At 37.2% G+C, this 17,500-nt stretch overlaps 2 protein-coding genes across 2 annotated transcripts in view; one reads left to right on the top strand and one right to left on the bottom strand.

The window, feature by feature from the left end:
* The window catches only part of tmem258 (transmembrane protein 258), a 5,505-nt gene extending 2,665 nt beyond the window's left edge, over positions 1–2,840 (top strand). Inside the window, exon 4 of the mRNA NM_200769.3 lies at positions 2,573–2,840. The gene's annotated coding sequence lies outside the window, so the exon portion shown is untranslated. The remainder of the gene's footprint in view (positions 1–2,572) is intronic.
* A 3,942-nt stretch (positions 2,841–6,782) lies between these two features.
* Positions 6,783–17,500, bottom strand: part of tmem138 (transmembrane protein 138) — a 15,729-nt gene continuing 5,011 nt past the window's right edge. Inside the window, exons 4-6 of the mRNA NM_001423846.1 lie at positions 14,693–14,864; positions 9,475–9,550; positions 6,783–9,293 (exon numbers count right to left, since the gene is read on the bottom strand). Coding sequence (NP_001410775.1) covers positions 9,181–9,293; positions 9,475–9,550; positions 14,693–14,864 — 361 coding nt within the window. The 3' untranslated portion in view covers positions 6,783–9,180. The remainder of the gene's footprint in view (positions 9,294–9,474; positions 9,551–14,692; positions 14,865–17,500) is intronic.

Raw genomic sequence — 17,500 nt, 5'->3', positions numbered from 1 at the left:
TTGCTGTGAGTGGAAGATGATTGGAGGCCAAAAATAAAGCCCCGCCCAACACTCAATATTCTGTTTAAATTGTAAAGTCACCATCATACTGAAACTAATCGTTTTTACTTGAACATTTAGTTTTTTATATTAGTAGTTTTATCATTTTGATTGTTTCTAATTTGTTTATATTTTAGGTAATTTTATTTCTACAGCTGAATATTAAGTAATTACAGCTTTAGTAGTAATAAGATTAGACTACTACAGCTTAAGATCTGACAGTGCAGTCTAGCTTGTTTATTTGACTTGCTTTTATGGTTTAGTATATTTTTTATTATTCGTATTTTCTTGTGGGCTTTGTCAAAATCTTAGTAATTAGTTTTTTTTGTTCATTTGTAATTGTTCGTGATTAAGCGAACATATTTTGCTTATTGAGCGTTTCCGCTGAGTGGTACGATACAGTTAGGTTCGGTACACTTATGGCTGTTTCCTCTGTCAAAAGGTACCTACAAGCGAAACTTATTGTTCAACTTTTTGGGTACACTTTGCAAATGGGTACCTAGCACAATAAAAGGGTACCAAAAGGCGGAGCTAGACGCGCAGCTGACCGCTACAGAGATGCGTCACTTGTTCATGCAACAAGCCAGAATAGAAAACAAATGAACCACCATGTTTTAAAAACATAGCCGAGACATTACACCGTAATAAGATATACATATAATTATGAGCCATTGTCGACCTGAGCTCAAACAAACATTGTTGTCGTCTTGATGAACAGCCACAAAGCTAAGAAGAAGAGCAGAATCCACCCTGTTTCCCATAATTATTTTTTTTACAAGGCCGTCTAAAGTGCGCACGGCTTCATTTTCTTGCGATTGCTTGCATGCGTGTTTATATTTGAAATAATGAACTACTTGAGCTCATATTAATGACATGCGCGTGATTATTGAAGTGCTTCTGACATCCGATCCTTTCAGAAATGGACAAACGCAAGAGTTACGCGCAAAAAACAAAAAAGCAAATGATTCTCTCAGCAACCTAAAACAGAAACAAACGGCCATGTTTAACTATTATTATCATCACCTTTTGGACTTATGAACTCAGAATGATGGAATTACTCTCTAACAGAGGTCACATATGTGCTGGTAAAGATGAAAGATACAGATGAGAGGTTTGCACTGACTGTGTGCTGCATGTTGCGTGTTCTTTTTGAACCAAAATAAGGACTAAATGTCTGCTGTGTGTTTTTCTGTAGTTGGTACCATATCGGAGACTGTAAGGGTCAGTGTGTTCATATACGTTGCATTTATTTATTTATTTTATATAATTGCAGACGTTACAGTAGGCTATTTCGCAGCATTGTTCTGCATTTACAATCCAATCATGTTAATAGAAATGTTAGTAATGAACATTCATACACAAATATTTGTGTATAAAGCATCTGTTTTGTGAGAAGAGCTTCTCGTATGATATGTGAACAACCCAGACAGCTTTACAGCAGACATTTCCTCTAGCGAGTATGACGTCAACTGAAACTTTCTGTGGTACATTACACACACTATTGGTACCCTTTTAGCAGTGGAAATGTACGCCTAATAAAGGTGACCCGTACTGTACTGTACCACTTAGTGGAAACGAGCCATTAATTGTCAGGGCAACAGTGTTGTTATAGTATCATGAGGAATTAAGATTTTTATTGTTTTTTTTTTTTATTGTATAATGTCAAGTTAAAGTAAATAAATATAATAAATGTTGTCTTGGCAATTAGCTGAAAATAATGATATTTTAAATTTACTTTTTTATTTTGGTTTTATTTTGACTCAAGTAGATTTAAAAAAAAATCTATAATAACTTTACTCTAGTTTATTTATTTATATATTATATGTAGGTTATATATCATAAAATTTTTAGTAATTTTGCAGACTCATGCTGTGTTCACACCAGACACGGAAAGAGCGTCAAGCGCGAGTGATTTACATGTTAAGTCAATGCAAACGTGCGAATAGACATCCTGCGGCGCGAATTGAGCGTTTTGCACGAATCACTTGAGTTTAAAAATCTGAACTTCAGCGGACATTCGTGCCGCGTTAACCAATCAGGAGCTTTCTCTTGTGGGGGGTTGATTGTGACGTATCACCTGTTGTTGGTGTCCTGGGGGAAATCCTCCAGCCGACAACAACAACAGTTCATCAAACTGGACTCGGCTCAGTCAGAAGCACCGCTGAAAGCCTCCAACATCCAGCTGAAGTTTCTGGAGGAGTTTATGAGCTCACAGAGCTGGATGCACCTCTGAAAGGATCTAGTGGTCTCAGACACAGCCATAAATGTATCAGCGCTGTTTTTCAGCCTTCATAAAGCACATAAACACTGTTATTGTCTTAATAAAATCCATGTTGGCCATTCAGCAATGAAGCTACAGTCACCAGGCAGACAGAAGCCCTGCCATCACGCAAATCCGAGTCTGTTTGAAGTGAATTTGACGCACGAATGAAGCGAGTAAACTCGTTCACGCAGCTATTTACGTGCAAATAGCACGATTTATCCACACGTACTGATCAGTCATAATGACATCTGTTGTGTTTGTTTTTTCCAGGTTATAGGAATGGCATGTACAGGAAAACATTCCAGGTTGATCAGACACTATTTTCCAGAACTTCAAGCTTTGTCACAGGAATATTGGACACCGGAATAGTGGATTGATTTTGCACTGGTGGGATTGTGGGTTAATATTTCACAAATAAAACCGTTTTTGTTAGAAAAACCATAAACGATTCTTGGCTTTCATTTGATGATATTTAAAACTCATACATCAGTTCCTTATTTAAATGTCTATATTTAGATCTCCTAATCCTTTTCACCTCATGTGTAGGTCACATCTATAAATAAAAATGTCTATTAAATAAAATCCAGTGCACTTAAAAAATTTTTTTTACAAGCACAAGAATTTAAACGTATTTATTATTATCACTTTTTGTGTCTATCATTCCATAAAACTGAAATCAGATTAGTTGCTGAGTATATTATAATAATATATTATAATAATATTGAAATCATTCATAGTCATGCTTTTATTTCTATTATTTGCTCACAGCACTGTCGTAAAGCTTCGATAAAAACACATGTTGCAGTTTTAGTGAAAGCAGTCTGCTAGAATAACACTAGTAAGTTCACACACCCATACACGAGGCGAGTTGGCTGAGGGTTTGAAAACACAGCATGCTATTTGTGTCCTGCGGGCTGTTTGTGGAGCGTAAAACCTCAATCCAAGCTTAATCTGTCAGATCGGAAAAGAACAGTCTGTCGGTGTGGAGATCGGCACCAGATAAAGCCACAGCAGACACTTCTGACTTTACTCAGTCTCGAGGGAAAACTTGAGAGCAGTAAGAGAGCTGCTTTTTCAGGACTGAACTATATATCGTTTGAGCATCGATATCGCAATGTGTGCATCTGCGATAGTCACATCACAAGATATGAAATGTTGAGTTAAGCTTATAGATGACCAAAACCCACAAGTCAAAACACATGAGATTTGTGGAGACGCTGCTGAAGTGAACAATTATAGAGTGAAAGTTGAACATTTTCATGTGTTTTAAGGCCTGTGTGAACATTTTAAGAAAACATAAAGAGCCTAAAAATACCATTTATTGAATTATTTATATAATAGAAGACTATGCATTTTATTTTACATTTCATCTCCTTAATTATAAGGTTCTATCTGACATTTTTGTCAAAATTGAGTTATTAACATTCTTATTAAATGACAACTTATTTACATTATGGGATATTTTTTAAATAAGTTGTTTACATTAAGACTTTATTTAAAAAAAGCAAATGTTACACACGTACTGTTTGCTATGGAATGCAAAAACTTTAAAGCTCATTATCTCCAAATCATTCAGAGCGCAGACAAAACTCCACGGTGATGATTTGATTATTCAATGTCTGTACCCGATTACTGTTGGACTGCTCAGAAAACCATAAAGCACAGTTCATTTCACTTTAACATGAGCACCATTGTTAATTTATGACTGTAGTTTGTTTATTATATGTACATAATAAATTACATAACATATATTTATATTTGACTCCCATACAAATCATTCCAATCAATCGAAAGTATTGACTTTTTTTTTAAATAGAGTATCTATCTATCTATCTATCTATCTATCTATCTATCTATCTATCTATCTATCTATCTATCTATCTATCTATCTATCTATCTATCTATCTATCTATCTATCTATCTATCTATCGATCTACACCATTTCAATGTGGTGTTGTCATTGGCCCATGAACATTTCTTGCTTGTTATCAAACTATTTCATAAATGTAACAAGAGGCATTACAATCATAATTTAATATTTAATCTGCTCTCATAACATTATTTATCATTATTGTGGCTCTTTTTGGATTCTCGGATGCTATAGAAATTAAAAAGGTAAAAAAAGAAAATAGTTTGGGACCGTTGTTTTTGTTTACATGCCTCAAAATGGTCTTTAATTTAGGGGTAAAAAAAAATATAAAAAATTCGCAATGTCCAAATTTTCCAATATCGTGCAGTCCTAATTTAAATACTATTATGGCCTTTTGGAGAAAAAGTTAGAATTGGAAGAAACAAGGAATGTCAAGGGGGAAAAATTGCAAGACTAAATCTGAGGGGGGAAAAATCTGCGTTAAAAAATGTAAACTTTCAAATGTTTGTTTCAAAAAAATTGAGGTAAAAATGTGACCCAATGTGTGTTTTGACCCAAAAAATTATAATTGCAAGATGTGGACTGAAATCTGAGGTTGAAAAAAATAAGTTAGAATAGTTTTTATTCTGAGGAGGAAAAATAAATGGTGAGATGGTGAGAAAAAAAAGAAGTCAGAAATGCACAATTTAATCCCAGAATTTGGGTGCAGTCACACTAGGCTATCCAACCGTGCACAGGCACATTCCCTGGTTCGTTTGACAAGAGTGAGTGCTCCGAATCAGGTTCAGGCGTGGTTCAGTTGGTCGGCTTTGGCTCGTTTGCAAGAGGTTTACCAGAGCACGGTTCGGTTGGGCTTTGGCGGGGTACGCTTGTAGTGTGAGTGCAAAGCGCGTTTGAGCCCAAAACTGAAGAAGCGATGTAACTTTTAAGGGCTGTTTCATATAGATTTATTAATCATTCGTACTGTTCAATGAACGCAAACTGTTGTAGTTTATTAAAGACGCAAACCCCTCACTGCACCACAGCTGCACCTTCAGCAAACCTCTTAATACCTGCAGCACTTTTATGATTATGTATGAGCGTCAAAAGTTGTGGATCTGTTCACCAAAATATTTGACCATGTCACTGCATCCTAAACACCTAAAATAATACAAAACAATATAACTAAAGCAAAGTCCACTGTGAGAGAATTTTTCTTCTGTTAAACTGAACAGTCGCAACATCAATTATGTAATTGTGCTCAGGCTCAGAAGGTGAAAGGCAGTGTGAGTGCAGGTTGTTGGGGGAGGGGGGATAATTACGCTTCGGCACGGTTCAACTGTACCTAGTTTGAGTGCGCCCTAAGTAAAGTAAGAATAGTGAGGTGTTAAGGTGGAATTCTGATGGTGACGTAAATTTGGATTTGTGAGGGGAAAATCAGAATTGTGAGATGAAAGCTTCCTGATGGATTTGTAATTTAATTCCACGACAGGCTTCCATAAAGTCACGAGTCAGTCCAATGAAAAACGTTTATTACAACAACATTAGCAGTGACAGACGAATAAAATCACAATTTCAGCATAACAAGTGTGCTGACGCTCTGCGTAGTGTTGGGTGAAAACCGTGAGGCACTTTGTTGATGCTCCGTCAACAATTTACTAAAAACATGCGTCACGTTTGGAGGATGACAATAGTACAAATTAAAAAAACAAACCGTTCAGTATACAAAAACAACTCCTTAGTCCAAATTCCACTCTTAGTCTATCCAAAGGCAAACTCTCGTGTTTCAAATGTACAGTCAAACGCTGCTCCAGACATTAGAACACATTTTAGCATTAGCCACTAATCGATACACAAGATACCTATGAAACCAGTTGATGAAGGGTTAGTTCACGCAAAAATGTAAACGATCAAGTTATTTTCTCACACTAAAAGCATCCCAGGAGCCTACATGACATTATTCATTTAGTCAAATCCAGTCAAGAGTAATATTAAAAATCCTCTTGGGCTTTTCCAGCTCTATAATGGCCAATACTCCAATAAAGTGCATAATCCATTATAAAAAAAGTACCTCACGCAGCTTTGGTAGATGAATAAACGACTTCTTGAGCAAATCCATGTGTTTTTGTTAGAGAGATATCCATATTTAAAACTTTATAAACTGTTTTGTGTTTTAACTTCCAGCATAAGTTGCCTTCTTCTGACGCTGAGGTACTTTTTTTGGTGTATTAGCGCCATCTGCTGGACAGGAGTCTTTTTTTTTTATCTCTTAAGTGTGAAGCTGAACAAGCGCAATGAAAAGAGACAAACAAAGCACACTCCTGTCCAGCTGATGGCGCTTTGTATACCAAAAAATGCATTTAAATGGTAAATTAAGACAGAAGTTTTTTTTTTTATGAACAAAACCATTTTACGCCATTATAATTGTACTACAGTTGCTCTGTATGAACTACAGATGGCGCTGCACTCAATCATTTCACAGAAGTCATACAAAAATTATTATTTTAGGCTTTAAATATAGATTTTTTTCAGTGCTTAATTTGTGAATTGCGAGGTCTGATAACAGATCCTGCATGCAGAGGAGATGTTGCGCACATGGAGAGGTGTTGCGCACAAAAGTGGATAGAAGATGGGGGGGGGGGGGTGGCACTGACGTTGGATGGTGTTGGAAGGCGGAAGGCTTTCACGGACAAAGGAAGAAAGTGAAGAGCGGGGGGTTGTCGTGAATGAATGTAAAGAGGTTTGGGGAGTCGTGGAAGAAAGTGAACAGCAAATGGGGGAGAAGGGCGGTTAAGGCCTCCTCCCCCATTTGCTGTTTTTTCTTCTGATAAACTGAACAGTCGCATCATCAATTATGTAATTGCGCTCAGGCTCGGAAGGTGAAAGGCAGTTTGAGTGCAGGCTGTCGGGGGAGGGGGGATAGTTACACTTCGGCACGGTTCAAAGCAACTGTACCTAGTTTGAGTGCGCCCTAAGTAAAGTAAGAATAGTGAGGTGTTAAGGTGGAATTCTGAGGGCGACGTAAATTTGGATTTGTGAGAAGAAAATCAGAATTGTGAGATGAAAGCTTCCTGATGGATTTGTCTTCTAATGATAGGCTGCCATAAAGTCACGAGTCAGTCCAATGAAAAACGTTTATTACAACAACATTAGCAGTGACAGACGAATAAAATCACAATTTCAGCATAACAAGTGTGCTGACGCTCTGCGTAGTGTTGGGTGAAAACCGTGAGGCACTTTGTTGATGCTCCGTCAACAATTTACTAAAAACATGCGTCACGTTTGGAGGATGACAATAGTACAAATTAAAAAAACAAACCGTTCAGTATACAAAAACAACTCCTTAGTCCAAATTCCACTCTTAGTCTATCCAAAGGCAAACTCTCGTGTTTCAAATGTACAGTCAAACGCTGCTCCAGACATTAGAACACATTTTAGCATTAGCCACTAATCGATACACAAGATACCTATGAAACCAGTAGATGAAGGGTTAGTTCACGCAAAAATGTAAACGAGTTATTTTCTCATACTAAAAGCATCCCAGGAGCCTACATGACATTATTCATTTAGTCAAATCCAGTCAAGAGTAATATTAAAAATCCTCTTGGGCTTTTCCAGCTCTATAATGGCCAATACTCCAATAAAGTGCATAATCCATTATAAAAAAAGTACCTCACGCAGCTTTGGTAGATGAATAAACGACTTCTTGAGCAAATCCATGTGTTTTTGTTAGAGAAATATCCATATTTAAAACTTTATAAACTGTTTTGTGTAACCTCCAGCATAAGTTGCCTTCTTCTGACGCTGAGGTACTTTTTTTGGTGTATTAGCGCCATCTGCTGGACAGGAGTCTTTTTTTTTTATCTCTTAAGTGTGAAGCTGAACAAGCGCAATGAAAAGAGACAAACAAAGCACACTCTTGTCCAGCTGATGGCGCTTTGTATACCAAAAAATGCATTTAAATAGTAAATTAAGACAGAAGTTTTTTTTTTTTATGAACAAAACCATTTTACGCCATTATCATTGTACTACAGTTGCTCTGTATGAACTACAGATGGCGCTGCACTCAATCATTTCACAGAAGTCATACAAAAATGATTATTTTAGGCTTTAAATATAGATTTTTTCAATGCTTAATTTGTGAATTGCGAGGTCTGATAACAGATCCGGCATGCTACCCGCGGATGGAGAGGTGTCACGCACAAAAGTGGATAGAAAGTGGGGGGGCCACTGACGTTGGATGTTGTTGGAAGGCAGAGGGCTTTCACGGACAAAGGAAGAAAGTGAAGAGCAGGGGGGGGGGGTCTGGTTCGGGTTGTTGCAAATGAATGTAAAGAGGGTTGGGGAGTTGCGGAAGAAAGTGAATAGCGAATGGGGGAGGAGGGCGGTTAAGGAGGGGGATCGGTAAAATGAGGTGCTGGATCAGATTTCAGAGGTGCCGGATCCAGCGTGTTCCAGCACAAATTAAGCCCTGGATATTGTTCTTACAAAAATGCGTGGATTTGCAACAGGAGACCTTTATTCAGCCTCCATAGCCACATGGGGCACTTATTTTCATTGATAGATGCATTTATTGGACTTGTTTTGGAAGAAATACACCTGTCTGATGCCATTTCAGAGCTGGAAAAGCCATAGATCATTTTTAATAGAACTTTAATTGAATTCGACTGAATGTAGAAAGTCATGTACACCACTAGTAAGCCTTGAAAGTGAGTAAATCACTAGATAATTTTCATTTTTGAGTGAACTAACCCTCTCATGAAGAACAAACTGCAGTACTAATGTAGCTTTACACCTGGTTGGGGCATTAAGATCATTTTTGCTGTGATGAAAACGTGATTGTATACCTTTCATGATCTGCTTTACCTGTCTGTGCTCTTCTTTCCTCTGCTCCTTCCTCTGTTTAATCTGACGAGGCTCTGAACGAGTCCATTTTGAGTTTGGTCTCCTGAAACGCTTGGGAGTTTTGTGGAAAAAATGTGCAATGTTAGCATCCCTTGAGCATCGTTTGGTTTTCTCCAGTCTCTCCTCACTGCCGCGCTCTTGCGAAAGCATCCCGGAGCCACGGAGAATCCTCGTAAAGTCTGGGGTCTCCGAGATATTCGGTTGTGCGTTTGTAGAAGTAGTAATACAACACAGCAGCTGCGGAGACACAAGAGCAATGGTTAACTTCTAGAAGATGGATGATGGTTGAACAGCTCTACAATCTCTTCAGTGATCAGGACGGCGAGGCCTACAAGCACGCATGAAAGGGATTGGGAGGCTGTTGACGAGATTGACAGTGACCCTCGTGTGAAATCCAATCTGAGGTTTGGCTGCTTACCGATTCTCTGAAACACAAAGAGAACCTGCAGGCCGTCCGTCCACACGAACCGATTGGACTCCATCCACCGCAGGTTCTGATGGACAACGGATATAATATGAAGCATTAGTCATTTACAAATACAAATGAAGCTAATCATCAATTTGGGACACAAATTAAATACAAATGTACATCTTGCAAACTTAAAATGTATGTTATTTGATATAAAGCAATCATTTTCTGGGAAGTTTCAGCAGCAAGAATGAGATGCTTTGTTTTCAGAGAAGACTTAAAGAAACTTGTTGATGCTTTTATCAGCAGCAGGGTGGATTACTGTAATCGACTCCTCCCTGGCCTCCCAAAAAACACAGTCAGACAAGTTGCAGCTCATCCAGAACGCTGCGGCCAGGATTGTGACCAGAACCAAGAAATTGGAACACATAACACCTGTCCTCAGGTCTTTACACTGGTTCCCATTTATATTCAGAAAAGATTTTAAAGAATTATTACTTGTCTATAAATCACTAAATGGTCTAGGAGCTCAATACATTACAGATATGCTCACTGAATACAACCCTAACAGATCACTCATCCATACCTGTTGACATTGGGATGTGAAAATAAGGGATATGCCCACCATAATAAGGGATTCACCCCCCCCCCCAAATAAATACACAAATTACTAAATATGTTCATTTTTATCTGTTTCATTGTAAATAAACAGTTAAATGGTCAGTAATATGTTCTAAAATTATTAACAAAAGAAAAATAATATATACATTAGCAGCAAATACATTAGCAAACAGTTCAGCTTATTAAAATTAATAGCTATTATAATGAAACAGAATCAAGCTATCAACCTCATTAGCCATTTCTCCACTGTATAACTTACACATTCTGATTAAAGAGCAACGAATGAATCTCGCATTCAATAAGATTTTTTTATTACATTAAATAAGAGGTGTCACTTTAAAAATGCACACATCTAATGTTATAATGAAAGCATTCGACTGCTTTCCTTACTTTTTATGCTCATTTAAGACGAAATTAGTTGTGTTTGGAAAAAAAATCCACCAAGATCGACATCCTTATATGTTATTATTATTAATTATGTGTGTATGTCTGTTTAAACACGCACCCAAACATCAGACGTTCTCTCCGCTTCAAATCGCGTATACAGAATCCGTTTGGGATCTGTTTATCAGTATGGAGCACGTCAGCTGACAGTCATGCAAAATTAAGTTATATGACTGTTTTGAGGATTGTATAGGATGGGCGACGGCACCTGTAATCAAAATGAAATGGAATCGCGCCGTTTTTAATATTTATTTATAAGTTTTTTCCTTCCTAAACAAAGCGAAAGCACAGAAGGCTCGCGTTTTAGAGCAAGGGGCGACCCCTGGTGGTTCGGCGGTATGGGTTGCGTATAGGGAGGCTCGGCTGTTCAGAGAAAGACTGAAAATACGGGAGAAATACGGGAAAATACCTTTACGGGATGATAGCGGGATAGAACAGTAAAATACGGGAGAATCCCGGGAAAAACGGGAGGGTTGACAGGTATGTTAGGATCATATAAACTAGAAATTCCAAGAGTTCAGCCAAAGCAGGGTGAATCGGCCTTCAGCTACTAACAGCGTCCCCTGTGCTGGAATCAGCTTCCAGAAACGATCAGATGTGCTCCAACATTAGGCACACTCAAATCAAGACTGAAAACACATTTGTCTAGCTGTGCCTTTACTGAATCAGCACTGTGGTACATCTGACAGATCGAACCAATATGTCTTTTTTTCATTCTCTTATAACCGATTTTACCACATTTTCATCTGTTTCTTGTCATTATTATTATTTGTTTTTATGTTCTTGTCTCTTTTAGTCCTGTTAATGTAAAGCACTTTGAATTGCCACTGTGTATGATATGTGCTTTTTAAATAAACGTGCTTTTCCTTGCACGGATTTAAACATAAGGAATAAACAGAATGTATGAGTATTTTAGAGCTATGAGTGTATTTACACATTTTGCAGATGCTTCTACATTGCATTGAAAGTACACACTGAAGATATTAACTCTTGCTTACCCTGGGAATCAAACCCACAACCTTGGTGTTGCTAATGCCATGCTGCTCTATTTTAGTTTTAAATTGACATATTACTCAATAATCATTAATACATTTGAGCAAAATGCATTTAATAATGGAAAATGATTAGAATAAAGAAAATAGTAATGTTTTAGAAAATTAAATGTTTAAAGGAATACTTTGGTGTAATGTGTGCAATAGATCTTGTGTATAAGGTGGGGGAAATAAGTATTGTATAAGTCATGTTTTTTGCTGGGAATCATATTTCTAAAGGAGCTGTTGACATGGAATTGAACCAGGTTTCAGTAAAAAAAAAAACAACGTCAAAAAAATATATAAAAATATAAAAACAAAACAAAACAAAAAGATCTGAAAAATGAGTTGTGTGTAATAATGAAATGAGATCAGGAGAAAGTGCTGAACTACTGAAATGTATTTAATACTTTATATAAAAGGCTTTTTTTTAGTGCTGGCAGCCTAAAGATGACACATATGGAGAACTAAAGTCATGAAATGAAACCGTGTCAAAACCTTGTGGGTTTAGTCTATCAAATCTGGGCTTTAATTTGTATTCTCTATTGGATTGGGGGCAGGTGATTGGTTGGGCCATTCTACAGCTTGATTTTCTTTCTCTGAAATCATTTGAGAGTTTCCTTGGCTGTGTTTTGGATCATTTTCTTGCTGAAATGTCCACCTTGGTTTCTTCTTCATCATCCTGCTAATGTAAATGTTGAATTGAAGCAGCGAATATTAATTTTGGGTTGCTGAAGAACTTTCAGCTGCTGTCTGGGCTTTCACTGCCTTTCTACACCTTCCTTTCTTCATGTGTTAAATACTTTTTTCCATTTCATTTTATTACACAGAACTTCATTTCATTGATTTCTGTATTTATTTGTGTTTTACCAACATCCAGAGAACATTTTCAGTCAACAGCACCTTTAGAAATATGTTTTCTGAAAAAAATGCTGATGTCTTCGATACTTATTTCCCCCACGATTCACAAAAACCAACCTTTTAGTGAGTGTGTGTGTCCTGATATTCACTATGTAATGGGGACCAAATGTCCTCTTAAGTATAATTTATTTATATTATTTATTGCCACATCAGCAACTTATGGCTATTTCATGGCAAAATGGATATACATAAAATATTACATAATAAAACAAATTCACATTGCAAAGTTTTTTAGACAAATGTATAGGATAAAAAAAATTCACTCAAAAAAAATATATTCAAAGTTAAATTGGAGTTTTCAGTTCAATTTTTGATAAATATTTTAGATTTAAGATTCTTCCTGGTGGTACCTTTTTAAACATGTCCATCAAAGTACTCTCCTTATAAAAATGTTCTCTAATGGTATTCAAACCTCCACAGTCCAGCAAAATATGCTTCATGGTGAGAGCAGCCTGGCAGTAGTTACATTTAGGTGGGTCTTTGTTATTCAGTAAATACAAATGAGTCAACCTAGAATGTGCTATTCGACATCTAGTATAGACAGTTTGATCATGCCTGGTCTCAAAATTATAATTTGCAAAGTGTCTTTCATTTATTTTCAGGTTCTCTTAAGTATAATAATACAGTAATTCTTGACTGTGTGTGTTTACACTTCGTTTGTTCACCAAAGTGTTTAACACACATACATAGCCCCCCTAACACATTGATTAAACGAGTGGCACAAAGTGGAAATAAAGTGGCATTTAAAATGACAGAAAAACACATATATTGTTTTAAATACTACACAATACAAAATAAATAAATGAAACACAAACAGCTCCCGATTAGAATCAACATGCAAATCAGCCAGCAGAGTATCAGTAACAGACTTTTAATAGTAATTTTTGAAAATGGCATGGCTTACATACCTGGTAGTTTCATGCCAGAATTATGGTTTGCTTTTTATATTGCAGTGAGTTATTGTTTATGTGTGTAATGTCTAGTTCAGACTGCGTGATTTTAGCCCCGATTTTGGCTCGCCGACAGGTTTTGAGAAATCGCCAACAAATGCCTGAAATCACAGGCAAATCGCTGCTTTTGCACGTGAGTGACAATCACACAGTATGAACTATCAAAGACGCGATCTGAGAGAATCGCCGATGAGTCGCCGATGCCTGTGAGATATTTGGCATGCTGAATATCTGGAGCTGTCGGCAATTCAAATCATGCCGTGTGAAATGAGTTTTGACTGAAAATAACATCATTGATCGCCTACAGCCAATGCGAGAGCGGCATTCACTTGTGTGTGCGTGTGTGTATACCTGCTGCAGGCCAGCGGGAGGCTGGGGGAGAAGTTTAAAGCGCTCTTTTTCGGTTTATTTGGACCCACGAAAAACTAGTGGAGGTTTGACAGGACTCAGGAGCAACCGTGTCTGTTTGACGTTTCATACAGAAAGAAATTAGTTTATTATCAACGTTGAGGAGAAATGGCTAATTCCCTTTAAACCCAGGTGAGCAAACATGTACATTTTCTACCCCATTAAAGGCTTCTTTCTCATTATGTAGTTAATAACAAAAGATATACGACGTGTTTTTGGCTGTGAGACGTAGTTTGGACGAAGTTGCGAGCGAGTCTTCCTATAGTAAAGTCATGCAATGTGAAAGTCCCTGTCGCCCATCCATCTTGCAGTGTAAACAAAGCAGCGACGAAACGCCAGCCCAGATAGTCACGCAGTGTGAAAACATCTGTGACACGACTACTTTGAAAATCATGCAGTCTGAACTCGGCATAAGTGTGTGCATTGAAGAGCTGCGGAGCACAGTACAACAGCTGACAGTTCGGGAACACTGACGCTGTATTTCATCATCTGATCTGACGGCAGATTTTTTGTTTTCCTCTCGCACTTGAACCGCATCTGACAGAAGCATAACGGCTTTAACACACGTCTTTCTCTCAAAATGAAATTTTTCCATCCCAAAAACACTTCGTTAGCCACTGAAAACAGTATTGAGACCTAGTTGAGAAACGCTGCTCTGGCTGATGACAGTTCTTAACGGAAGTTCTAAGCTCCCTACCGGAAGACTCCGTGCAGCAACGAAAAAAAAAGGTCTATACAACTGCAGAAAGGTCTTGTTGAGAGTTGGGGGAAGAGAACAGATTATACAGTAGAAAATGTCTGTGTGAAGTCTCTATAAGACATGAAAACCTATCTGTGTGTGTATCCACTCACCATGACCCAGCAGTGGAAGCAGATGCTGAGGGTCAGATAGAGAGCAGACAGAATCAGCATGGCTCTGAAGCGCTCCAGTAACAGCGACACCAGCCCCACCTGAAACACGTACGTGTTGAACATCATCAGGAGGATGATGATCACGTTAAACAGGATCCCGATGTCCTGGATTCTGCACAAAACCAGACACATCAACCATATGAGAACCAGTCAAGCGTTGAGTGTGTTTACAATTATGTCCTTAAGGGGATAGTTCACCCAAAAATGAAAAGGCATTTTTACTCACCATTAAGTGGTTCCAAACCATTTTTGTTGAACACAACACAAGATATTCTGAAGAATGTTGGACAGCGGCAGCCATTGACTTCCAATGTAGGAACAAAAAATATTATGCAAGTCAATGGTTGTTTTTTTCCCAACATTCTTCAGTATATCTTCCTTTGTGGAAAAAAAAAGAAGAAAAAAAAAACATAAGTTTGGCACAAGAGGAGGATGAGTAACTTTTTTCATTTTTGGGGTCAACTGTCCCAGTTAACGCTAAATAACCAAACTCCAACCAAAGCTCACATGTTAACTTTTTGCTTTTTCAGATTAAGGTAAAAAATGACTTTAGCATTAATCAATCATCATAGCAAGATTTTTGCTGCTTATGCTGATTTTATAAGTCATTCACCTGCATATGTATGTTTACCGAAGTGTACATGCATGTGACGAAAACAAGTGTTTGCAGCAGATTTAACGGCATCCAGACAGAAAATAAAATTTGACTAAATAGCAAACTTTAACAATTATTTTTAATGTGTTAATATGAGATTTTTCTATCAGGCAATATCTTTTCTATTCTTCACTGTAAAAAAAATTACATTGCTATTATTATTATTATTATTATTAATATTAATATATTTTATAAGAGATTATTTTATTGTTTTACAATGATTGATAAGTAAATATAAATAGCAGTGCAAATTAATTTGACTTGTAAATATGACTTAATAATATTACAAAAATCTGTTTCATGTTAATGTGATATGTTTCTGTCTGATATTACATATTCCATGTACACTGCCACTAGAAATAAAAGTAATTTTTTGAAGGATTTGACATGAGGCCCTTCACTTGGGTTGCAAAACTTGATTTGGCCCTCGGGTCTAAAAAGTTTGCCCACCACTGAACTAAATGAATGCCAAAGTCTGTTTAACTGATTGTATTTAAATTACATTACAACATCGATGCTGTAAAAGTAACTGTATAAAGTGGAAAAAAATTTACGATAACCATTCACCGGAAGTTTATCAGTATGGGAAACACACTAGCTCGGCATATACCCCATTAACTTGTATTTGGGGGTTGTTGGTTCAAATTTTATGGCTTCTCCTTGATAAACCTTCTATAGTTTTTCCAAAAACAACATTTTTATAAAACCGTTTTGAAAAATAACACAAATTATCCCTAAAACAAACATAAAGGACTTTATTTTAATGATCTAGGCACAAAGTGTAAAGCTCATAGTGCAAAAGAATTAAGGGCGTGTCTGAATCCACTTTTGCTATTTTAAAGGACGGAAAAATACGCTCTGCGCCGCAGCGCATAGTCAAACAGGGTTGTGCTTATTCTCTTAATGAGTTCTGGGTGTAATTTGAGAATAACGTGCATTAAACCAATCAGAGTCTCATCTCCCATTCCCTTAAGGAGTGAGTTGCTTCGCGCCATGGCGCATTCGCTATTTACATGGCGGACTTTACAAGTGGAACTACTGAACTCCTCACTAGCGAAAAAGCAGTTAAACATCTGCAGAGCAAGGATAAAGAACGAGCCTCCTCCATTCAGCCTTTACTTTCACTTTTTTAACTTTACTCCTTTATAGGGGTGTCAAAATTAATTGTCTTTAAACTGTCTTTCTTTTCTTTTTTGTCGCTCGACATTACGAGCACTCCTCCATTTAAGCCCTCACAATATGTGTTTAGCCGGGAGAGCTCACGCTGAGAGGAGCTCTCAGTAAGGGACCGTCAGAAAAGTGCTTCTTTTTTCGTTTTTTTTTCGTTTTTCTGCTCCGCTCAGCGCGAGCTCTCCCTGTTGCGAGGGCTTAAGTGTGTGTGTATGTGTGTGTGTTTGTTTGTTTATTTGTTTGGTGCTGTCTTTGTTTGTGTGTGTTTGAATGAGAGACAGTATGGTGCTGTGTGTCTGTGTGTTTATACAGACAGCATGTTTTAGCCTCCCCCCTAAAATATAACACTGTATATGGAAAACATCGTCAATGCACCGTGATGCAGCGAGATATCGAATTGAACCGAATTGAACACATGATAATCGTAACCGAACCGAACCATGAGACCAGTAAAGGTTCACACCTCTACTCCTTTACATTCGTGGATAGGGAAACGGTGTTGTACTCACTCCACTGAAGACATCTATTACACGTTTCATTTTATTTGTTGAGCGCAGGATTTTTTTACAAAACTATTTCTAAATTCTGTTTTAATTTCCAGCAAAAAAAATAAGTAAACAATAATAACGGAGTGTGGTCAAAAAACAGAGTTATATCCAAACACAAGTCCAGTTCTTATGGCCCATATGGTGATGCAGATGTCTACAAAACCCCACAGGTGGACAAATCTAGACTTGCTTTTATTCAGCCAAATATAAATATGCATTAAAAATAATAATAATCCTAATATGCATTATAAGTTTAAGCATAACAGCAATTAGCAACTGATTCAAATAGCCCCATATCACTTTCAAGTATTACTTACATTACAGCAAATTCGATTTACTGTAAAATATACATTTGTTGCATATCATTCCACTTTA

The sequence above is a fragment of the Danio rerio genome, chromosome 25 (assembly GCF_052040795.2).
Source record: "Danio rerio strain M-AB ecotype USA chromosome 25, GRCz13ab, whole genome shotgun sequence".
Classification (NCBI taxonomy): Eukaryota; Metazoa; Chordata; class Actinopteri; order Cypriniformes; family Danionidae; genus Danio; species Danio rerio.
The sequence above is the reverse complement of the archived record's forward strand: the minus strand, read 5'-3'. Positions and strand labels throughout refer to the sequence as shown.